The sequence below is a fragment of the Gossypium raimondii genome, chromosome 13, assembly GCF_025698545.1.
Source record: "Gossypium raimondii isolate GPD5lz chromosome 13, ASM2569854v1, whole genome shotgun sequence".
Classification (NCBI taxonomy): domain Eukaryota; kingdom Viridiplantae; phylum Streptophyta; class Magnoliopsida; order Malvales; family Malvaceae; genus Gossypium; species Gossypium raimondii.
The window spans coordinates 55,029,097-55,054,052 of NC_068577.1; the positions used below are offsets into that span (position 1 = coordinate 55,029,097).

The 24,956-nt window shown below is 30.3% G+C and overlaps 2 protein-coding genes and 1 long non-coding RNA gene across 3 annotated transcripts; 1 reads left to right on the forward strand and 2 right to left on the reverse strand.

The window, feature by feature from the left end:
• Window positions 1-1,741: 1,741 nt before the first annotated feature.
• Window positions 1,742-2,746, forward strand: LOC105781720 (protein MAINTENANCE OF MERISTEMS-like). The gene is made up of 3 exons (XM_012606231.2): window positions 1,742-1,766; window positions 1,931-1,992; window positions 2,099-2,746. The coding sequence occupies exons 1-3, from the start codon at window positions 1,742-1,744 to the stop codon at window positions 2,744-2,746; spliced, it is 735 nt and encodes a 244-aa protein (XP_012461685.2).
• A 9,532-nt stretch (window positions 2,747-12,278) lies between these two features.
• LOC128036083 (uncharacterized) lies at window positions 12,279-12,923 on the reverse strand. Its single transcript, XR_008192946.1, has 2 exons — window positions 12,681-12,923; window positions 12,279-12,565 (listed from the first exon to the last, which is right to left on the reverse strand). It is a non-coding gene; the product is annotated as an uncharacterized LOC128036083 (long non-coding RNA).
• Window positions 12,924-23,303: 10,380 nt separating this feature from the next.
• On the reverse strand, window positions 23,304-24,956 carry LOC105783345 (protein ALP1-like). Its single transcript, XM_012608751.2, has one exon. It carries the CDS (start codon window positions 24,885-24,887, stop codon window positions 23,412-23,414), a length of 1,476 nt encoding a protein of 491 aa, XP_012464205.1. The 5' UTR covers window positions 24,888-24,956; the 3' UTR covers window positions 23,304-23,411.

A 24,956-nucleotide genomic window follows, 5' to 3' on the forward strand; every position in this document is an offset into this window, starting at 1 on the left:
TCATTTTCTATTGGTATTGTATGCATGAATACAATTATGTTTTAGTATATTATTTTTAGATTTATTGATATTTAAAAATTATATATAAGATTAAAATTTTAAATATAAAATATTTATCAATATAAATACAATTTAAAATAAACACTAAAAAATCTCTCATGCATTAAATAATAAATTCATCTTATAAATTATTTAGGTAATTTGTTTTGCTAATTAAAATATAACATGATATTTTTCCATTTATCATTAAATGTATTTATAAAATAAAACATTTTAATATGTTTTTAATGGGGTTTTTTACAAAAATAATATAAAAAATAAAAAATTACCAAAATGTTATACATTTTTTTATTTACCAAAATATATATTTTTTTTATTTACCAAAATATATCAAAAAAACCAAAAAAACAAAAAAAAAACCTGGACCGATTTGACAGTTCCCTGGGTCAAGGGAACACTGTTGGTGGCACTAAACAAGGGAACCTTGTTGGCGGCACCAAACAAGGATTCCTTGTTGGCGGCACCACCTTAAATATTAAGGGTGGTCGGTTGGTGGGGGGAAAAAGGAGAGGGGAAGAAGAAGAAAGAAAGGAAGAAAGAAAAAGAAGGAAAAGGAAAGGAGAGGAAAGAAAGAAAAAGAAGGAAAGAAAAGGAAAGGGGAGGAAAGAAAGAAAAATAAGGAAAGAAAAGGAAAGGAGAAGAGAAAAAAAAAAGAAAGAAGAAGAAGAGGGAAGGAAGGAAGGAAGGAAAAAAAGAAAATAAGGTAATTTTATTATTAATTTAAGATTTTTGTAATATTTGTGTGTTAAAAATAATTTTAAGTACATTTTACGTATTTTATTAATTTATTTAGGATATATAATTTTGAGATATATTTAGCATGAAAAAATTAATGATATGTACATTATATGTTGATTAGGAATTTTTTTATGAAATTGACTTAGGATGTTGAAATTAGTTTTGTTAGTAAAATAACATTAAAAGTAAAATGATAAAGAAATATATTTAAGAAAACATAAAATACGAAAAGAAAAACGATAATTATATATTCACCGAAAGTAAGAAAATGCGAAAAAATTATATCTTTAATAAATTGTAAACATAATGCACTCGACAAAGTATAAAATTATAAAATTTAAAATGACGATTTTTTAAAATAATAAAATGCGGAGAGAAAAATACGAACAAATGGCCAAAATAATAGTGTATTACTAACTTTTAAAAATTTGAGAAATAGTTAATACAAATATTTTAAAAAATGTAATGAAATAATATAAAGTAATAAAATAAAAATAAAAATATTTTATTGAAAATAAAATCGGGAAAAAATACTGAGCAAATGGCGGGGATAAGAATTTTTTCTTACACCAAATAAAAACCGGTTTTAGTAACTTTTTATTTTGGTAAATAAAAATATATATAATATTTTGGTATTTTTAAATATTTTATTATTTTGTAATGTTTTATTATGGGTTTTATAAAAAAATAATATAAAAAAATAAAAATTACCAAAATATTATAACTTTTTTATTGACCAAAATATATATAATTTTATTATTTACCAAAATATAATAAAAAAGTAAAAACAAAAAAGAATAAAAAAGGAAAAAACACTAAATTTATAAATTAATTTTACACTAAATACACTAAAAAAAGTTGTAATATTTTGGTAAATAAAAAAAAGTTGTAATATTTTGGTAAATTTTTTTTTTATAATATTTTTGTAAAAAACCCCGAGTAAATGGCAGGGATATGGTTTTTTTACAGTAAATTAATTTTAAAAACACACTAAATTAATAAATTTAAAACATTATGTAAAATTATAAAATTAGAAATGAAGATATTTTTTAAAGTAATAAAATGCGGAGAAAAAATACGAACAAATGGTCGAAGTAAGAGTTTTTTACTAACTTTTTTTTTCAACTTGCAGGCATCGCAATGGCTTCATTGATTAGCAAAAAAAGCCACATATCTGATGCGGTTAATAACGCGGTATGAGTTATTATTTATTAATCACGGGTTCTATTTATTTAAAAAGGATAGACGTACAAAGAAATAATGTTATCGTAAAAATTTTTCTGTAATTTAACACTATCAGGACTCGTACCGAGTTTTAAGGGGCCGTGTGAGTGTTTTGAAGAATACTCCGGATGCACGGTTGATGCCATACTTAGAGCTAGCCGGATTTGGGTCCGTAGCACAGATCCAGTACACCGTATTGCGCTTTCATTTAATATTTGCGCTAGTGGAGCGGTGGCGCCCGGAGACCCACACTTTTCATTTTCCGTGCGGGGAGTGCACGGTGACCTTGGAAGATGTAGCGTTGCAGCTTGGGCTCCCAATTGACGGGAGTCCCGTAACGGGAATATCTACATTTACCGATCCGGATGCACTTTGCTATCAGCTTCTAGGAGACTCACCAGGGGACGGTGAGTCATATTTTTCGGGCCTATCATTTACATGGCTGAAAGCCAAGTATGGACAATTATCAGCGACAGCCACTGAAGGCGAGTTGATGTGCGCTGCTCGAGCGTACATCATGCATATCATAGGGGGAGAACTGATACCTGATGCAAGCAACGACAAGGTGCATTTGATGTACTTGCCCCTGTTAGCTGACTTGTCCAGTGTTAGCTCCTATAGCTGGGGCTCAGCTGTGCTAGCAGTCTTGTATCGAGAGCTTTGTCGGGCGACAGATCCGAAAGTTCGCTACATTGGCGGATGCCTCTCACTGCTGCAGTCCTAGGCGCTGTATCGGATGCCATTTTTGGCATCGGTTAGACACCAATCGTATGTTTATCCACTGCTGAGCAGGTGATAAAATATAACTTCTCGTTATTTGTAGTCATAATATATTGACTAATGTTACCAACCAACTCTAAACACTATATTTGTTTTTTGTAGGTGGAGTGGTCGTCCGGGTATCGGGTAGTCGTACAATGTCCCGCTATACCGCCTCATGATTGAACAGTATACCCGGAATGGGGTAAGATGCTATTCTAATATTCATGCTATAGTCATATTCATGACATCTTACTTTCTATATCTTACGCACACGTTATGGGTAATTATAACCATGTTATTAATCATGCAGTTTATATGGACGCCGTACCGAACGCCAGAAATTACCGCCGTGGTACCCTCGTCTGCGTACGTGCATTCGTACATATGGTGCACTAACGCACCAATTATAAATTTTAACATGGTCGAGTGGTATAACGGGGATCGAGTGCTACGGCAGTTTGGTGTAATCCAACCTATCCCGGATCCGCCGTGTGAGGTGGGAGAAGTGCACGACAAGAATAAGAGAGGAAAATCGGTAATAGATTGGGGAATTAAGCACCGGAAATTTGTGGCGCTGTGGAATGATAGATTTCATCGAAGACCTCAGATGGTTATGGCTACCGACTCGCAACCATCAGAAGAGTATATGCAATGGTACATTAGTTGCGGGAAGCCATATTTATCACGGAGGCGGTCGGTTGTAATCCCCGCACATGCGGCGACATGGGGATCGCCCACAATGCCGAGCGTGATGCGATCCCATGGCATATTATTCTCCGGAACCACCGAGCGAGCAGAGCCCCCCAGATCCGAACAACTGGGTTTGTTCGGTTCAGATAGCTATCATCCGAATTGCGAGCATCGACAATTTGCCGAGCTTCGGGGCGAATATGCATACGACTTTGAACTATTCGGATCCTACTCGCCCGCCCATATCCGCAAAGCATTATGGGACTCCCTCAGGTGCATCAAGTTCGTCGCTGCCGAACGAGGGACCTGTTTTTACTACACCACCACCTGCGCCAAATGATAATGTCGGTCGTTGCAGGCACCCAAAACGTGACCGTCGACCTCCGAATAGGTATACCCCTAGGACTACACCATCGAACCATCAATTTTAGGGGTGTATGGCACATGTTTGTACATTAACACGTTTGTACTTTTTTGTATCAATTTAATTATTCTAATTTAATTATTCTACTTTCAGTTATTGTGGTTATTGTTCAATTTCTTTTTACCAATTTAATTATTTTAAAGTTGCATTATATTAATGCTTGTTGTTAAGATGACTCCGTCGAAATAAACGCATACAAAAAACTTAGCATCCATCTTCAATATTTAATCTGTCAAAAAATAAACAAAATCTCGTAAAACATCTTGCATGGATAATAAATAACTTAAATAAAAAACTAATGTTTCAATATTCAATTTTGTACATGAAAGCCATTTAACCACTAATCCTAATAACTAACACAATAATAATATTAATAATTTTATATACAAAATAATACTAACTAAAATTATTAATAACTAACTACAAAAATAATACTAATTTTTACTAACAATAATACTAACTAACATCTTAATAATAATAATAATAATAATAATAATAATAATAATAATAATACTATAAAATTTTTATTTTTTTGTAATATTTTGATAATAAAACCCTAACTAAAACTATTAATTTGAGTTTTATTGATTTTAATCTTAATAACTAAACTAAAACAAAAATAAATAAATTATACAAAACAATAACAATAACATAATCAATTATTTTTAAAAAATACTGATTTTTTCTTCTCTTTCTCTCTTTTCTTTTTTTCCATGACACCTCTTCTTTCTTTTCTTTTTCTTCTGATTTTTCTTGTTTCAGCTGGACAGAGTTCGTGTTTATAACACGAGTGGTGCCGCCAACAGAGAACCCTTGTTTGGTGCCGCCAACAAGGAATCCTTGTTTGGTGCCGCCAACAAGGTTCCCTTGTTTGGTGCCGCCAACAAGGTTCCCTTGTTTGGTGCCGCCAACAAGGTTCCCTTGTTTGGTGCCGCCAACAGTGTTCCCTTGACCCAGGGAACTGTCAAATCAGTCCAGGTTTTTTTTTTTGTTTTTTTTGATATATTTTGGTAAATAAAAAAATTATATATATTTTGGTAAATAAAAAAAATGTATAACATTTTGGTAATTTTTTATTTTTTTATATTATTTTTGTAAAAAACTCGTTTTTAATGCCTTCACATATATATAATATGTTCTAAAATGGAAAGGGTATTTTGTAAAAACATAGAGGCAAAAGTTAAAAAACACTTTCCCACCAATGAAAATAAAAACTGCTTCGGGATTGGGAAACATTACACTAAGATATCCGCTCACCATTCGCTGGCGCCTACATATTTTAGCTATTATTTTGATTTTTGGGGATGAGATTTGTTGCGTGAATTACTGAGATTATTTTACGGTACGAATGGCTTACTATCAGCCGCCCGATCTAATTACATAACGTTGAATGGTTGATGATTTCGGTGGGTCCCAACTTCAGGGTGGGAGAAAGCCAACGAAAGTATGACACGTGGTAACAGCTGCGTGGATTGAGTTGCATCTGATTGAATAAGTCTTATGGGATTTTGTTAAAGAAGAGCCCCAGGCAACAGAGAATATTAGAGAGGTTCCGCACATGTTGGGAAAAGGTAATGTTATGAACCAAAACTTGTAAGAACCCGACAAAGTACATTAGAAAATGACCAAATCATCCTTCTACATTCACACACGACAGAAATTATTTTGATCACAAAAGTTATGACTGCGGATACTTAAAAAATGTGAGAATTTTAAAATTTTGTTTTTCTAAAATTTTGTTGAATTTTTTAAATTTTTTTAAAATTTCTATGAAGTACATTTGGACTACTATATTAGTGACGTTGAAATTTAACAGTCAAACAACATCCTCATCTAAAAGAATTAATTTGATTAAATTTTAAATATTAAAAATAACATAATCCAAAAAAGAAAAAAATTGAAGACCAAAGTGACAAAAAATGATAAAAATTATTAGCTACATTGCTAATTATCAAATTATGTCTCAAAGGTTTTCATTAAAAAGTATGAAATAATTTTCTTTTGAATTTATGCAAACTATTTTTAGTGGTTAGTTATTTAATAAAATTAAAAATATTAAACAGTTTTAAAATTTATTTTATTATTTTGAAATCAATTTAGGTTTAAAATAATTTCAGTAATTAAATTAATATTTTGATTATATTAAAATAGAAATATATATTTTTTCCTTTGATTCCACGTTATTTATTTTTAAACAAAGCTAAATAACACAAGGCAAAAAAAAAAAAACCAGCGCTATTGTTTAAGTATTGGTAGGCAAAAGTAACCGCCCAAACGGTATGGACTATGGATTTCTAGACTGGGCGGCTGCCTACCAAAATGGAGGCGCTGTCTTTTAAAAAATGAGAACCCTAATGTTTAACGTAGAAGTTGAATTCAAGGTCAACATTATTATCAAAATATGAAAATCTACTAAAAATAAACTCTACTTATTATACCTATATTTTATCAATTTAAACCACATTCTAGAGTCCACCATATTTATTCATCTTAATTAAATTATTTTTAATTTAATACTTGTGATGATTCATTTTATTGAAACTATGGAGAAAAATTTAAATTATATATTTTAAGTTAAAACAGTTTCGAAAATAATAATAATAATAATAATAATGAAAAATTGAGTGAAAATTTAATTGAATCAATTATATGAGAAATTATTTTATGATTCTTCACACCACATCATCCATGATCCATTTTTAATTATTTAATGACATTTCAATAATTTTTTCATGTTATTAACAAATAATGTTGATACTTTTTTATCCTCGAATCTCAGTTGAACCCCAAACCCTAGGTTCAAGGTTTAAGTTCAGAATTTGGGATTCGAGTTTGGGTTCAGAGTTTAGAATTTAGGGTCAATAAGGTTTTGGTTTCAGAGTTTAGGGTAAATTATCAAAATTATGTGTCAGTAACCTTAAGAGAAATTATTTTATGGATCCTTCCTATCACATCATTTATGGTCCATTTCTAATTATTTAATGAAATTTCAACAATTTTTTCATATCACTAACAAATAATTTTAGTATTTTTTAAACCCGAACCCTGAACCCTAGTTTCAAGATTCAAGATTCAAAGTTGTAAAAATTGAATGTCAATAATGACAAGGAATCGCAAAGAAAGAGAGAAAATAGAAACACAATTTTATGTGATAACCCTTTCGGGAAAAAACTACAGGTAAAGGAGAAGAAAATTCACCATGTCGAATTTGAATGATACAAGAGGAGTATAGACTACATCTATTTATAGGTTTGTAAAACTATATTCTAATCAAAGTTAAATAGAAGTAATGCAATAAGGTTAAAACACCTTATTCTAACCGGCCTTCGCTCTCGTAGATCCCTCTATCTTGTCACTTGTATTTTATTTTTAACAGGAATTTGGGTAACACGACTTCAAACAAAAGTTCAAGTTTAGGATTTGAGATTTAAGATTTAATATTATGGTCAGGATTCAAGGTCCTGGTTTCGGGATTCAGTGTAAATTATCAAAATATATGTGCCAGTGACATAGAAAAAATTACTGAAATATCATTAAATAATTGAAAATAGAGCATGGACGATGTGGTGGGAAAGATCCATAAAATAATTTCTCCAACTATATTTATATTTAATATTTAAATATATTTTATGTTGGTTCTGATATTATTTGTTATCTAAATTCATTTTATTTATACACTTTTGTTGATATACTTTGTTTATTTTAAATTGTATCCGAAATATTGAATATTGATTTAGTTAATATATATTTAACTAATGTTTTTCAAAAACAAAATAAAATAATTAGTCTTGATTTAAATCGGATCGTGGGCGAAAACTTTGAAGGAAACCTGACAGACCATTTCTTATCCCTATATTTAAAGGGAAAAAAAGAAGATAAGCCATTGCTATGATTTATTTAAAACGCGAGCAGTTTTGATTAGAAAAACAACTTTCCGTCTTTGAAAAATAAAAGGATTTGCTTTGAATAAGAGCATTTTAATCCACGGTTCAAACAGTTCCTCAATTTAAATATGCTTATACTGATTTTATATATACGAGTGTGATACTCGTGCTCCACGCTGGGATTTATATTTATATATTTAATACAATTAAGAATATATATATATATTGTTTTTTTTATTTGATTTTTGAAGTGAAAATTAAATCTATTAATGGGTCAAGTTATCTGTTCAGGTCCGAAGGCTCGCTCGAAAGATGAGAGAATTTAGATAAAAATACGATATTAGAAAAATGGGCTTGAGTAAAATTTAAGACATGTTTTCTATATGGATTGGGCATTGGGTAAGTTTTTACCCAAGCCTGGCCCGACCCAAATCTATTATGTTATAAAAAATATTATATTAAATATATATGTTAAATAATAATTATATATTTATATTTATATTAAATCACTAATCCAAAAATAATTAAACTCATTACCGAAAATCTAAAAAAAACTTAACTAACTAAATAACCCAATTCAAAATAAAAAAATTTAAAATTTATATTAAATACAATAAAATATTTATTATATTTATGGTAGTTTTTTTTAATATAAATACTTTTTAATGTGTTAAAAATTATTATTTTAGCGTTTTTAGTGGATTTAGTGTATTATATATAACAAAATTATTTTTAAATTAAAACTAATTTAAAAAACAAATATAGGCATGCCGGGCCCATGCTTACTTTCTTAAATTGGGTTGGGCTTGGGCAAACAACAAATCTATTTTTAGGCTAAACCGAGCCAGAACTTAAAAAATTGATCTAGATATCTTATATGAGCCTAGCCCAAACTCGGCTCAGCCCATGAACCCTTCTAGTGAGAACTTATCTGATGCAAATACATTGAAGAAAAATTCAAATAAAATATATTTATTGACACGGGAAATACGATAAATATATTTTAAAAAACATGTTATTAAGAAATGTATTAAAAGCATTGATTAAGAATTAATTCATTTGGTATTATTATTATTGCAACAACTGTTTTAATACATTTTAAGATTCTTTTATAATAAAAAAAGAAGAAGGAGAAGAGAATTTTACATGTATAATGCCTCTAAACATTTGTTATAAAAGAATTTTAAGTTCCATTTGTTTGCTTGTAAAATCTTTTACGAAAAAGCTTATTAAAATATTCTTTTATAAAATCAATAAAATCTCTTAAACCACAATACAATAAATTATAAATATTTAAATTTACTATTTTAATTAATTTTATATAAACATTCATTTAACAAATTTTTAATAAATATATTTATTACATAATTTTTCTATCCATGTTGTAATCCGTAAGTGTTGTACAATAATACCGTATCATGTATGTATGTTATGAAATAAAATTTTAATAAGGGACCATCAAACCATTTTGTAATGATGAATAAGGTCTATTTTGTAGCAAATTATATAAAGCCAACAATTGAAATAGGAAAGGATTGTCAATTAAGTCTTTTAGTTCGGTTGGTATTGATATTATTATTAATTCAATAAGATATAAATTCGGATTTGTTAAAACGTATTTATCCTTCTGCTTAACGGTTGGGAGGGATTACGAGTATATAAACCTTAAAAAAAAAAGTCAATCATCATATAAATGGAATATCGAAACACAGCAGCCAAAATCAAAATTGGAAAGCAAAAAAGAAGAAGATTCCATCAATTTAAACTTTATATAGCATATCTTACACGCAACTATTGTTAGAACATCATGGTTAAATTTCACGAACAAAATGCTAACTTCTTTTTTTTTTTTTTGAAATAAAAATATTCACCTATGTTTCGAAAAATTAAACGATTAATTATAAAATGTGTTTCAGTTTTATATGCAGGAATTAAACTCTGATTACATGATTAAATAATAATGTGAGTAATTATCACAATACTTTTTATGATTTGTAAACATCATCTCTTATACACAAATGTTGTCATTGATTAGACACAAGAATGGCAAAGCCTAAGTCCAAGGAAGTTTGAACCGTTCCGCTCTGAATAGAGTAGACTTTTTTCTTTTTTGAAAAATGAATGCGGAGCGGAATGGTGCTGGGCAATGTGGATTTTTTTAACAGATCTGCTCGTGGGTCGAACTATTCGTCCAGATCCGAAGGTTTGCCTGAAATTTGGAAGGGTTTGGATAAAAATATTAAGCCCAAAAAATGGGCATGGACAAGAAAATTAGGTCCGTATAAAATATGGGTCAGGCTCGAACATTTAAGGCCCGAGCCCTACCCGTTTTTAAGTTTGTAATACTTTAATTATGTTATTTTTTTTATATATTATGTAATTTACAACACATTTAAAAAAAACCTATATTAAATATATAATAATACTTTAATGTAAACATTAAAATAATGTTAAGAGGACTATATAAGAAATTTTAATAAATAAAAAATGTATAAAATTATTAAATATTAAAATAATATAATATAAATATTTTTTTAAAATAAAAAATAATATGGATGGGCCTAAAATGGACTATATAAGCAAAGGGCTAGATTAGAAAAATAAGGCCTCGAGTAAGAGTTTTTTGGACTGGGCCTGGCTCGACCTAAATTTGCAACAACAAAAAAAGCCGTTTTCACTATTAAATTGCTACTATTTTTGTTGTTATTGTTTGGATATTGTATAACTCTTATTTTATTGTTAATTTTGCTACTATTTTAGAGGTATTTGATTATTAAGTTACACCTAGTTAATTAAATATAAAAAACTTTTTTAAATTTATTTTTAATTTGTTCGAAAATATTTATTTTAATATTTTTAGTATTTTTGATGTATTATATTTTTTAATTTTTTTATATAAAAAATAAAATAAAATATTTTTATACGGGCTGAGCTCAGGTTTAGCATCTATAATCCGGGTTGGGCTTGGTAAAAAATTTAGACTCATTTTTCAGATCAAGCTTGAGCCTATGAAACAAGCCTAGAATTTTGTTAGGGCCCGGCCCATGAACAAATCTAAACCAAAATGCAATTTTGTCACATAAATTTATAATTGGCAAAATTACAAATCTTCATTTTTGGGGGCCCTACCCACCTTTTTTATATTCACCCTTGCTGAAATTTGAAGACTGTTATTTTAAAAAATAATTGCACAAAGCAAGTAGATTAAAATTAGGGACCGAAAAAGAATATTGTGGAGGAGATGAACAAGTGGGCAAGAGATAGAGGAAGTTACTATCATTAAAGCATAATTTTTATTCGGTTCTATGTGGTTTATATCCGAAAGTAAACGAAAGAAAAATCAGAAATAAACATTGATTTTCTTATTCTTAGTAATCCTCTTGGAATAATCATAGCTAAGCAAGCCAGGAAGCGTTTTCATCAATTTGAGTGATAACGCCTTACACGCTTTGCCTTTCTCATCTAACTAAGCTTGGGATAATATGTTTAAGTGATACTGTGGATTTATTCACCTTGTTAGTTGATGAATATAGCTTCATGGGTATTGTGGTATAATATTGGGTTATCCTCGATATGTATAGATTTCATATTTTAAAAGAACTAATACGATTAAAAACTACACGAGCTTTCTAAGCATTCATTGCTTACGTATTTGTTTTTTTATTTACCTTACAGATTATCTGAAGCTCGATTGGGTTGGAAACTTGTCGGAGATATATCACACTATCCATTGGTTTTATCGGTAATTTTGGATGATTTGATTCTAGTTATAATGGCATGTATAAGTTAATTTAGCCAATGTTGGCTCATTAATGTTTTGATTTTTGTTGGTTTCAAATATGAATGCTAGATGAAATGAAATGTCTGAAAATTAATTTGTAAATTTTGGTAATGCTCTGTAACCCTATTTTGGTGACGGATTTAGGTTTGGGGTGTTACATAAATCATATCAAATTAGCCCCTAGAGTTCAACATTTTTCTAAAATCGTGCTTATCATTACTTACCGTAACCCATTAATTGATAATAGTTGATTTACGACACTATAGCCCAATGTAGACTAGCTGTACATTTAGGATATACGGAAATAAATCGATAATGCATTGTTAATGCATATCATATATCACTAAACACAAAGTGCAAATAACAATAACCACCGAAGTGCAAAATAATAACGATAAGCACCAAAGTGCAAATTTTTACAACGATAAGCACCAAAGTGCAAAATAATACGATAAGCGCACTAATTTTCCTTAATGACATGCCATCAATATCCCAATAGTTTGGGACTCGTCTACAAAAGCTTTTCTTATTATTAAATATTTTCATTCATTCACTTGATAGAAAATAATACAACTTTGTATTTTTCACGATTTAGTCCTTATCACAATAATTACACTAAAACTTGTAAATTCTCTTCACTTTTACCACATACAACACTATAATTTTTACATCACTTCATTTAAACTCACTTTCCACATTTCATAATATCATAACATATTTTAATTTCTTTCAATTTAATCCTTTTCATTATCACCGTAATACGCCATATAATGGTACACCAAAGTCAAAATTCATAACATTTACATTATTTACCCATACTAAATACTTATTATGATATCATTAATTTAGTAATTAAACTACTTAATTAACATAACTTAAACAAAATTACTACTTGAGGTACTTACAACCAAAATTTGGATGATGAGTTTTTCTTCTCTTCTACTCCTTGGCCACTTCTTTTCCTTTCCTTTCACTTTTGTCCTCAAACTTCTTCTGTTTTTTCTTCAATTTCATAACAACATAAAACATTTATAAGTTCAAACTAAAATCAAATAACTTTTCCATGTTAGATTATAAAAATAAACATGTATGTTATAAGAGTTTCCATCATTCTTACCTTAACTCTTTGAAAACCCAAAACCCTAACTCTTGTCTTTCTCTCTTTTAACCCATCTATGGAAGTTTCCTCATGAAATAAAGTTACTCACTATTCTTCTTTTTAGCTTTTACGAAAGAAATGTTTGAAGCTTGGATGGTTCAACAATGGAGGAAGGACATGAAAGGAAATAAAAGAAAAGTTTGATGGGTTTGCGGGGTGGTGATTGATGATTTGGTGTTTGGAAAATGATGAGATCTTTCATATTTTCTCCACTTTTCTACACATTTCCTCTAAAAATAACTCACTTTTTTATTAAATGGTCAATTTGTTAATAAGTCCTCAAGCCATCCATATTTACACTTTACCCATATCATTACACCTTAAAATATCTACTTGGTTGTTTACTATTTTATCCCAACTCATCTTTTATAATTCCTAGGATGCCTCATACTTCACCTTGGTTAAATTTCTTCTTAATCTTTCCTTTCTTTCTACTACCACTATGTATCTCCTAACTTTCTAAATTCCTACTTCTACCACAACAATTTTTATACTCTTTCAATTTAGTCTAAGCTTCTATTTAAATCTTTTCTATCTCGGAAATATTTTTTAATCTCCTATCGAGTCTAAATACTTCCTACTTTAATACTAAAAATCCCTATTTAGTCTGTTTCAAAAATTCTCCATTATTTACTGGCCCAATCCATCACTGTACCTAACTCCAAGTCAAAATATGGTCGTTACATTTAGGACCGACCAGAATCCGATTCGGCCTGGCCCATGAGAATTTCTACCATATATATATATATGTTCCTATGCTAATATATTTACTTATACGATCAAGAGCGAAGCTAAAAAAAATTGGGGCAGAATTAAATTGTATATTTTTACAATAGTAAAAATGCAATTTCACCATTTTAATAGCTTATATCTTTATATTTTTTTTATTGTTTTTAGGGGGTCAAAGTGCAATTTTATTATTCCTAATTAAAATTTTATAAATTATAAATGAGCCTAAATAAAAAAAAAATCCATTTTAAGGGTTGAGGCCCCTGTCAGCTCCCTTGTCTTTGCCATTGCATATGATGTTAAAGGTCAATTATATAATTTGCTTAAATTAAAATATTGTGAGTTGTATGCATGTTTATGTTCATTATCATTGCGTTTCGCGAGTTTACTTTATGTCTTATTAATCTTGTAAGATAGTACTACAAACCACGAATCACCTTGCAAACTAAAGATGTCAAGACTTAACCAGCCATCAATATTGAGAACATACATAATGAGGACCACATGAATAAAATATCTATCACTTGTACGCCACATTTATTTGCTAACCTGATATGATAATCTATACTTACGAGACCAAGAGATTTATAGGTCGGTTGAGTTCATGACCAACTTATCTATAATATTATATTATTTGTATATTTGAAATTTAGTCTCTTTTCTTTTCAAATTTAAAAATTCAAATTCAATTTTAACATCGTTAAAATTATTCATTGAAGTCACTAGTGTGATATTTTGAAATAAAAAAATAAAGTTCACTTGGTAGTCATGTAACACACAAAAAAATTGTAATAAACTTAAATTTAATAGGATAATTTTAACGATGTTAACAATTAAACTTATATTTTAAATCCCAAAAGTAGACAGACTAATCTACTAAAATAAATTAGAGAACTAAATTTCAAATATATGAAGGGTATAGGGACTTGGAACATATTTTAACATTTAATTTGTTTTCTACCTTTAGCCCTTCTTTCTCTAAATATTCAAGTTCAATGAATTAATTTTGTTATATCAAACTTTGCTATTAGTATTGCAATATGCATAAGTTGTAATTTGATTATTTTAATCCCTATACTTTTTCAAATTTGAAGTTTCAATCCTAACTCAAAACGGTAGTCATTAAATCCATTAACTAAAATAACATGATTTTTGTGAGTATTACGTAAAAATAACAAGTTAATATAACATATATAATCATGTTTACCATTAAAATTTTAAAAATAGCATAACTTAATTTAACGAATACCATTTCGTTAAGACTAAACTTTCAAAACTTGAAAAATACAAATTAAAATACATAACTCAAATATGTACCTTACACTTAGTACAATGACTAACAAAAAAATTTAACCTTAATCCACTCAAGCCCATTTGTTCTACCAGTCCTCCCACTTAGATACCACATGTATTATTGGGTTCAAATTGGATTAATCAATTAAACCGATTTAACTAAAAATTGATCGATATATCTTATTAAGATTGAATCAATTTTTATTAAATCATTCGAATAGCGGAGATAAAAAAATGATTAAACAGTTTGAATATGTTTATAAATTTTAATAATATATTTTTATTTAATATTCATGAACTGATGTGAAACTAATTATAATAAATAGATAAATAAATAAATAAATCTAAAAATGATCTTTTATTGCAATAGCGAAAAATAATTGATCAACAAAATATCTAAATGAATAATACACTATTTTCTTACCCAAAAAAAAATCAGTAATAATACTATAATAAAAAACCAGGAGCACCACCAACACCATGGTGCAACAAATTATGAGCAATACTATCCCTAGCTTGTGCAGTAGCCATGGATCTCAAATACCTCAAATTTCAACTCCCCCTCCATTTCTTCCTGCCTCATCTCACAAATATTATGCAAAACGCAAGAAGCTCCGAGCACCGCCGGTAATTCTTGAAGTTTAATATCCATTCTCTTCTGCAAAATCGCCCATCTCCCTTTCAATCTTCCAAACGCTTCTTTTCCCAGTTTTTCAATCTCATAAATCTTTTCATTGAAAGCATGTTGAGCCCAGTTTTTCAATCTTCTCATAATAAGGATTGTCAATTAAGTATTTTAGTTCGGTTGGTATTGATATTATTATTAATTCAATAAGATATAAGTTCGAATTCGTTAAAACGTATTTATCCTCCTGTTTAACAATTGGGAGGGATTACGTGTGTATAAACCTTAAAATAAAAAAGTCAATCATCATATAAATGGAATATCGAAACAAAGCAGCCAAAAATGAAGGGCAAAATAAAAATTGGAAAGCAAAAAAGAAGAAGATTCCATCAATTGAAACTTTATATAGCATATCTTACGCGCAACTATTATTATTGATTCTACGTGAGTCAGAACATAGTGGTTAAATTTCACGAACAAAATGTTAACTTTCTTTTTTTTCGAAACAAAAGTATTCACCTATGTTTCGAAAAATTAAACAATTAATTATAAAATGTATTTCAGTTTTATATGCAAGAATTAAACTCCGATTACATGATTAAATAATAATGTGAGTAATTACCACAATACTATATAGGAAATTTCAATAAATAAAAATGTATCAAATTATTAAATATTAAAATAATATAATATAAATGTTTTTTTAAAATAAAAAATAATATGGACGGGCCTAAAATGAACTATATAAGTAAAGGACTAGATTAGAAAAATAAGGCCTGTTTAGAAAATGGGTTAGGCCTCAGGTAAGAGTTTTTTGGACTGGGCCTGGCCCGACCTAAATTTGCAAAAAAATAAATTCGTTTTCCCACTATTTTGCTGCCGTTTCACTATTAAATTGCTACTATTTTTGTTGTTATTGTTTGGATATTGTATAACTTTTATTTTATTGTTAATTTTGCTACTATTTTAGAGGCATTTAATTGTTAAGTTACACCTAGTTAATTAAATATAAAAAAATTTAAATTTATTTTCAATTTGTTCGGAAATATTTATTTTAATGTTTTTAGTATTTTTGATGTATTAATTTTTTAATTTTTTATATAAAAAATAAAATATTTTTTTATACGGGCTGAGCTCAGGTTTAGCATCTATAATCCGGGTTGGGCTTGGTAAAAAATTTAGACTCATTTTTCAGATCAAGCTTGAGCCTATGAAACAAGCCTAGAATTTTGTTAGGGCCCGGCCCATGAACAAATCTAAACCAAAATACAATTTTGTCACATAAATTTATAATTGGCAAAATTACAAATCTTCATTTTTGGGGGCCCTACCCACCTTTTTTATATTCACCCTTGCTGAAATTTGAAGACTGTTATTTTAAAAAATAATTGCACAAAGCAAGTAGATTAAAATTAGGGACCGAAAAAGAATATTGTGGAGGAGATGAACAAGTGGGCAAGAGATAGAGGAAGTTACTATCATTAAAGCATAATTTTTATTCGGTTCTATGTGGTTTATATCCGAAAGTAAACGAAAGAAAAATCAGAAATAAACATTGATTTTCTTATTCTTAGTAATCCTCTTGGAATAATCATAGCTAAGCAAGCCAGGAAGCGTTTTCATCAATTTGAGTGATAACGCCTTACACGCTTTGCCTTTCTCATCGAACAGATCCTACGACGTGCGATGATGAAAAATGCCAATCAAAATGGTCAAAATCTAGATTTGGTCCCTTTACTTTACACCAATTTGTGATTTAATCCTTTTATTATAATTTGTGGCCCTTCTATTTTGTTAATGTGCTTAATTGGTTTAAATAGTGTCAATTCTTTGGTTAATCTTTTCAGTGTTAACGATGGGTAAATGTTGAAACGGTTTTTTCTTTTCTTTTTATCTTCTATGTTTGTTTTACGATTTATGTTCGAAGTTTATGATTATCTCTCTTAACAATATTATTTCCAAGATTTAAACCTACGATCAAGTTATTCAAAAATATCCATGTAAAAATGAGATCATTCAACCAAGTACTCCCGTTATAAAAGTAGAGGGAATAACTAAAGGATTAAATCCCAAATTTTAAAACCTAGAGGGATCAAACTCAAATTTAAGTATTATTCCCAATCCGACCATCATCAATACTTCCCCCCCAAGAAAAAAGTTTTCCCCCTCAGAACACACTTTTTTAAAATAGATTCTTATTCGAGCTTTTTTTAGTCTTATATAAACAGACTAAATTGCAAAAACAAAAAACCACAACAAAGAGTTTAAAAAAAACATCTCCAAGCCAAACCATTTCTCCGCTGGCATTTGCTTACAACAAAAAAATTTCAAATTGAAGAATGGCTTCAAGAGTTGGGTTCATGGGACATAAATCAAAGGAACGAAAGGATGACCGTAAAGACAAATTGTCCGAAGTGTTCAAGAGCTATGCTGCTAATGGGCTGCTAGACAAGGAAAGGCTGAAAGAAGCTTTTCTACATCTAGGTTCTGCCATGTCGTACCATCAAGCCGAAGAAGCCCTCCGTGTCGTCGGCAAAACCTATAACATTAACGTCAAGGATGAAACCGAGCTTAACGCCCTTATCAACTATGCTTACAATAAGGGTTACGGGCAATTAATTTGATTAGCTAATTTATAAGCTTAATTTCTTTTTCTTTTTCACTTTTAATCATCTAATATGTTTTTTTTTATATATGTTTAAGTTTCGTCCCAAAAGACATTATTATAGAATAAAGGTTTCGGGGCTTATGATGGTGATGTAGTTTTTGCATGTGCTTTGCAAAGACTATATTATATATATGTTTGTGTAGCAATGAACATGATGATGTTCTTTATCAATTATAATGATATGTGTTGAATGTTATTATTATGTTATTAAAGAGAAATTTGGCTACTTATTATTGATGCATATTTTAAGTTTAAAGCCCTTCGTATGCTTTTATTATATGAATACGGATTATATAATAGATTTATTTATGGGTCGAGTTATCCGTTCAAGTTTAAAAATCTGCTCGAAATTTGAGAGGATTTGGGTAGAAGTATTAATCCCGAAAAATAAGCTTGAGCAAAAAAAATTAAGCTCGTTTAAAAATATGGATCGAGCTCGAATTTAAACATTTAAGACCTGAACTTGGCCCGGCCTGACTAGATTCATTTTTAAGTTTATAATATATTATATTATATTATATTTATAATTTATATAATTTATAACATATTAAAAAAATAAACTTGATTAGGTGGTCCTCACGCGAACGTTACTCCGGTAGCCGTCTTTTGGTGGGATTGAACGGTCTTTTGCTGCTTGTTATTCTTAGTACTTTAAGGCCTCTTCTTTTTCTCCAAAGAATAACTTTTGTTGATAGTTGGTTTTCTTTGGAAACTATCCATTGTTTTTGCCTTTTTCTAGGTTGTTTTCTCAGTTTATCTGCCATCAGTTATTGATTGGGTGGGTTTCTTTTTATTTTAATAAAAGTATTAGTAATTACACTAAAAAAATAAACGTATATTAAATATATAACACTACTCTAATGTAAATATTAAAATAATATTAAGATGACTATATAAATATTTCAATAAATAAAAAATAGAATTATTTAATATTAAATTAAAATAATATAAATATATATTTAAAAAAATTAAAAATAATATGGGCAGGCCTAAAATGAGCTTGGGTTAGTCTTTTGCAAATATGGGTAGGTTTGAGCAAAATTTTAGGTTCATATTTTGAGTTGGGCTGAGCTTAGGCAAACATAAAGTATATTAATCTCATGTTTAGTGTAACAACCCTATACCCGGACCTACTGTATGGGTCCGGTATAAGACTATTACATTTGGTGTCAAAGCGGTTTTGGCTAGACGTTGTATAATTCAATCATTCATACATAATGTATTAACTTATTTAACCCCAAAATTATTAAAATAAACATCTGGGGTTATTAATGGATGTTTGTTTGCGTTTGGAAATGATTTAAAATTTGTTTTTACTCAAAACAGGGGCAAAGTATCGATACTTAAACAAAAGGTATCTATGCCACTCCACAAAATCGATACCAAAATAGCATTTTGGAACTCCAAAAATTCAAGTTTTGATGAAGGTATCTGTAATGCCCAATTTTTTACCCGGCCCATAATAAACAAATAACCCAAAATAAAAGTCTAGTTCTTTTACAAACCCAATTAATAAATTACATCAGTAAGCCCAAAGCCCTAGCCCAAATTAAACTTAACCCTAGTCCAACAAAGTTTTGTGAGCAGAAAAGAAGGAACCCTAGGGCGCGCTGCATGGTCGCCTCGCACTCCTCACGCACACCTGCGCCGCTACCGCCGGAGTCTTCACTAATTGACTTGCAAACAACACAAAAAAAGAAACAAGCAGCAAAAAACGAAATATCAGCAACAATGATAGCAAATAATAGGAAAGTAGAATATTTTTTTTAATGTTATTTTCCTGTTATTTGGCTATAAAAAGCCATCAAAAAATCTTTAAAGGGGGATGAAAAATTTAAAAAAACAGAGAAAGAAATTTTTTGAAAGGTATTCTATTTGTTACATTTTCTTCGTTCTATTTATTTATTTATTTTTGATGTTTTACATATATTTTTAACAAAAATATAAAAAATACGAAGAGGGGATGTTTTACCTATTTTGGTGGCGGTAAAGAGAAAGAACCGAAAGGTTTTTCTCACTTTCGTACCAATTTGTCGAGATTTCAACGTTTCTAGCCCCAAAACGGAACTCCTCGTGAAAAGGCGCTTAAAAAAGGTGCTTTTTGGTTTCACCGACCGCCGTACACAACGGCCCCGGCACCAGCAATCGGCTGCCGGTGTGGTGGACGATGGCCGGATCCATGGCCAGAGCAAGGGTGTGCTTCACAGAAAAAAAAAAAGAGAGGGGAAGAGTTTTTTTCCTTGAATGAGGCAGAAATGAAATTTTTTTAAAAAAATTTAACTTAAATAGTAGCGGTGAAATGACGTCGTTTCACCCAAGCCCCAAACGCCCCAAAAAAGCGTCGTTTTGAAGCGACCCGAGATCCGACCCATTGGTACTCCAAGATCCGCATGTTTTTGGACCAGGGGTCTATTTGAGACTCTGGTCCTTTCACGTTTATTTTCTTTTAAATCTACTCATTTTTGTTTATTTTTGTTTCCTTTCAATTTAGCCCCGAAATTTTGTTTGTTTTTTTATCTCGTCCCTGGCTCACTGATGCGCTGAAACGATGGACACGTGTCTGAATTTGGGTTTTATTCTCATTTGGTCCTCGTTAGTTGTCGCGTCTTTCATTTTGGTCTTTTATTTGTTTACTTTATTTTAATTTGTCATTTAACTTTGATTTAAATCACGATTAAGTCCCTAAATCAGTTTAGCTATTTATTTATTCAATTTCTTTGTTCTCTTTGTTTTTCTTTTCTTAATTATTTGGCTTGTCTTATTATTATTGTTTTCGCTCTTATTATTGTTATTTATTGTTATTTTTCTTTTTATGTACTATCAAAACTTAGATTATTATTATTATTATTATTATTATTATTATTATTATTATTATTATTATTATTATTATTATTATTATTATTATTATTATTATTATGATTATTATTGTATTAGTTCGTATATTTATTTACCCTTTTTACATATTATTTTATCTTACTATGGATTATTATTTTAATTCTTTTATTATATATCATGTCTAATTTCATAATATATTAGTTTATGTTTTTTATACTAATTCAATATTGTCTATATATTTTAAATGATTTTATTTTATAAATACATTGTTTAAAAATTTTACTTATATATACTTCTACATTTTTAAAATCAATAATATTTTTATACGATACTATTACATACCTACTTATATTTTTTTTATATTTTATATTTTATAAATTTCGTATACATACATACATACATACATACATACATACATACATACATACATACATCTCCCTGACATTGCAGTGGAGCAGACTAGAACCACAAACATCGTCCCTCTGAAGTTGCTGCGAAGGAGATTGAAGCTACAAGTCAGATCTTTTTGAAGTGCAGTGGAGTGGATTGAAGCAACAAGACACAGTGGACTGGGATAAAGCTACTTGAAGAGAAGCGTCAAGAGAAGTCAAGACTCGGCAAGACCGGGCAAATTTGGTCTTTCTTAGTCTTTGTTCTGTTCTCGTTACATGACAACGAACAAAGAGGGGCAGCTGTAGAAGCCCAAATTTGCCCGGGCCCGCAACAAATGAACCAAACCATACAAAAAATAAAAATAGTCCATTTAGCCCAATTACAAAACCCAAACACTACAACCCAAATCAATTAACAATCAAACCCATTACCCAAATTAGGCCCAATGGTAAAAATAAAAAAACCCTAAGCCCAACAGCAACAGCCCACAAACTAAAAATTCATAGCAAACCCTAGCCATCCCTTGTTGCTCCCATGTGCGCCGTACTCTGCCACCACCTGCCACCGCCATTCGCCTTGTCCTGTCGCCATCTGCCTTAACCACTGCTCCACCTGCAAAATAAAATGAAACACGCAACAACAACACAAATAGTAGAAAAGCAGAAGCAAAAACAGGGCAAAAATAGTAGAAAAAATAAAAAAAATGTATTGTAATTGGCTATAAAAGCCTGGATCTCAGCCTTGTTTTGCCCCTTTTTTTTACGAACATTCAATAAAAAAACAAAAACAGAGCATATTTGAGAGGATTTTATTTTCTTGTGTTGAATCTTTTTTCATTTTTTTTCTATTTTATTTTCATTTTTTCTTTTACATACTAAATAATAGAATAAAAAAGGAAGAGGGACTCACCTAAAGGATCCCGCGGCCTCGGCGCCGGAAGCCCCCTTTCGTCGCCAGAATCGGGTTAAAAAGGGTGATGAAGGGTCTCTTCTTTTGGGCTTTTTTGGGCTAAGACATTAAATAATCAATTTGGTACCGATTTTTGGGCGTTACGAGGGTGCTAACCCTTCTTCGTATGTAACTGACTCCCGAACTCGTTTTCTCAAATTTCGTAGACCAGAATAATTTTTAAGGTGGGCCGATCACACCTCAATAAATGATCGGTGGCGACTCCAATTTATGTTTTTTAAAGTCGATAACTAAAATTTTTGTTTTCAAAAAAATGGTTTCGACAAAACTTATATTTTTAAATCCCAAAAGTAGACAGACTAATCTACTAAAAATAAATTAGAGAACTAAATTTCAAATATATGAAGGGTATAGGGACTTGGAACATATTTTAACATTTAATTTGTTTTCTACCTTTTACACCTTTAGCCCTTCTTTCTCTAAATATTCAAGTTCAACGAATTAATTTTGTTATATCAAACTTTGCTATAAGTATTGCAATATGCATAAGTTGTAATTTGATTATTTTAATCCCTATACTTTTCAAATTTGAAGTTTCAGTCCTAACTTAAAACGGTAGTCATTAAATCCATTAACTAAAATAACATGATTTTTTGTGAGTATTACGTGAAAACAACAAGTTAATATAACATATATAATCATGTTTACCATTAAAATTTTAAAAATAGCATAACTTAATTTAACGAATACCATTTCGTTAAGACTAAACTTTCAAAACTTGAAAAATATAAATTAAAATACATAACTCAAATATGTACCTTACACTTAGTACAATGACTAATAAACAAAATTTAACCTTAATGCACTCGAAGCCCATTTGTTCTACCAGTCCCTCCCACTTAGATACCACATGTATTATTGGGTTCAAATTGGATTAATCAATTAAATCGATTTAACTAAAATTGATCGATATATCTTATTAAGATTGAATCAATTTTTATTAAATCATTCGAATAGCGGAGATAAAAAAATGATAAAACAGTTTGAATATGTTTATAAATTTTTAATAATATATATTTTATTTAATATTAATGAACTGATGTGAAACTAATTATAATAAATAAATAAATAAATCTAAAAATGATCTTTTATTGCAATAGCAAAAAAGAATTGATCAAAAAAATATCTAAATGAATAATACACTATTTTCTTACCCAAAAAAAAATCAGTAATAATACTATAATAAAAAACCAGGAGCACCACCAACACCATGGTGCAACAAATTATGAGCAATACTATCCCTAGCTTGTGCAGTAGCCATGGATCTCAAATTATTCTCAGCTATTACTTCATCATCAAATACCTCAAATTTCAACTCCCCCTCCATTTCTTCCTGCCTCATCTCACAAATATTATGCAAAACGCAACAAGCTCCGAGCACCGCCGGTAATTCTTGAAGTTTAATATCCATTCTCTTCTGCAAAATCGCCCATCTCCCTTTCAATCTTCCAAACGCTTCTTTTCCCAGTTTTTCAATCTCATAAATCTTTTCATTGAAAGCGTGTTGAGCCCAAGTTAGATTTTGATGTGTGTAAGGAACTAAAACCCAATCCATTAATGGATACATTTTGCCACCAACTACCCAAAGATCTTTCAATTGTCCCATCGTGGCTCTTTGATGAAACGCTGAATTGGAAAGGACTTGTTCATCGGACATTGAACCTGGCCAACCGATGCAAACGTCCGTGAAAACGCCGGTTGAATCGATGATGCCTTGGAGAGTGATTGAATACGATGTTTTTTGGGATCTTTCGGTGTGTTTCTTGTTGAAATAGGCGGCGACGTTGGTCTTCGGAGAGATGATCGGAATATGGGTTGTGTACATTGAACCGCATACGTTTGGGATTCCGGCGATGGACTCGAATTCGTGTTTGAGTTGTTTTATTTTGTTTTCATCGGGCCATTGAATGTATTTCGGCATTAGAACCGTTTTAATGGCGGCACAAACCTCCAGAACAAGCTTATGGCAGGTTGAGATCCCTAACCCGAACTGTTTCGACACCATTCGAAGCGGTTCACCGGTGGCCAACCGCCAAATACAAACCGCAACGCGTTGACGAACCGGGATAGCGTCACGGAGCATGGTGTTTTTTTTCATCACCGCCGGTTCAAGCTCCTCGCAAACCATATCGAACGTGTGTTTACTCATTCGGAACGCACGTTTGAATTTCTCATCGGGAAAATCCGGATGATTACACTTCTCCCACCAATCTTTAGATCGTGATTTCACCCATAACCTCCGTTGATGTCCCGAACCACCGCCGGCGTTATCGGAAGTAGCTGAAACCGTCGAAGAAGTACCGGCGATCGAACCTGATTTACGAGCTCGCTTCTTTCTGGAATTACCCAACTCTTCTTCCATTTCAAAACCATTAATTTCTTCAATCTTTGCTTCAGCTTCAAAGAAAGTTTCAAAGCCAGTCAGCCATTGATGCTGTTCTTGCTCTTGCTTTGCTCCCTCGTCTAATAACAAACTCAATAAGTCTTTAAACCCATTGTTTTCTTCATTGACCAAAGAGTCATCACTAACTTTTCTACTCATTTTTTTGTTGTTCCCATTGAACCCATTTTCCATTTCCTCAGAGAAATCGAAGCTGCTATTATTATAAGAAAATTCTTGTTGAGAAAGGAATGTGAAAGAACCCATTTCCATTCAAACAAAAATATTATAATAAATGGCTTGATTGACGAAATGTGAAAGCAAAGATGAGTTGAAAATATA

Excerpts from the sequence above, each read along its gene's own strand:
- LOC105781720 (XM_012606231.2), top strand. The coding sequence starts at position 1,742 with ATGGCAGGGATATGGTTTTTTTACA. Across the intron at positions 1,767-1,930 it reads AGGGATATGGTTTTTTTACA|GCATCGCAATGGCTTCATTG; the intron begins GTAAATTAATTT and ends TTCAACTTGCAG. Across the intron at positions 1,993-2,098 it reads CTGATGCGGTTAATAACGCG|GACTCGTACCGAGTTTTAAG; the intron begins GTATGAGTTATT and ends TAACACTATCAG.
- LOC105783345 (XM_012608751.2), bottom strand. The coding sequence starts at position 24,887 with ATGGAAATGGGTTCTTTCACATTCCTTTCTCAACAAGAATTTTCTTAT.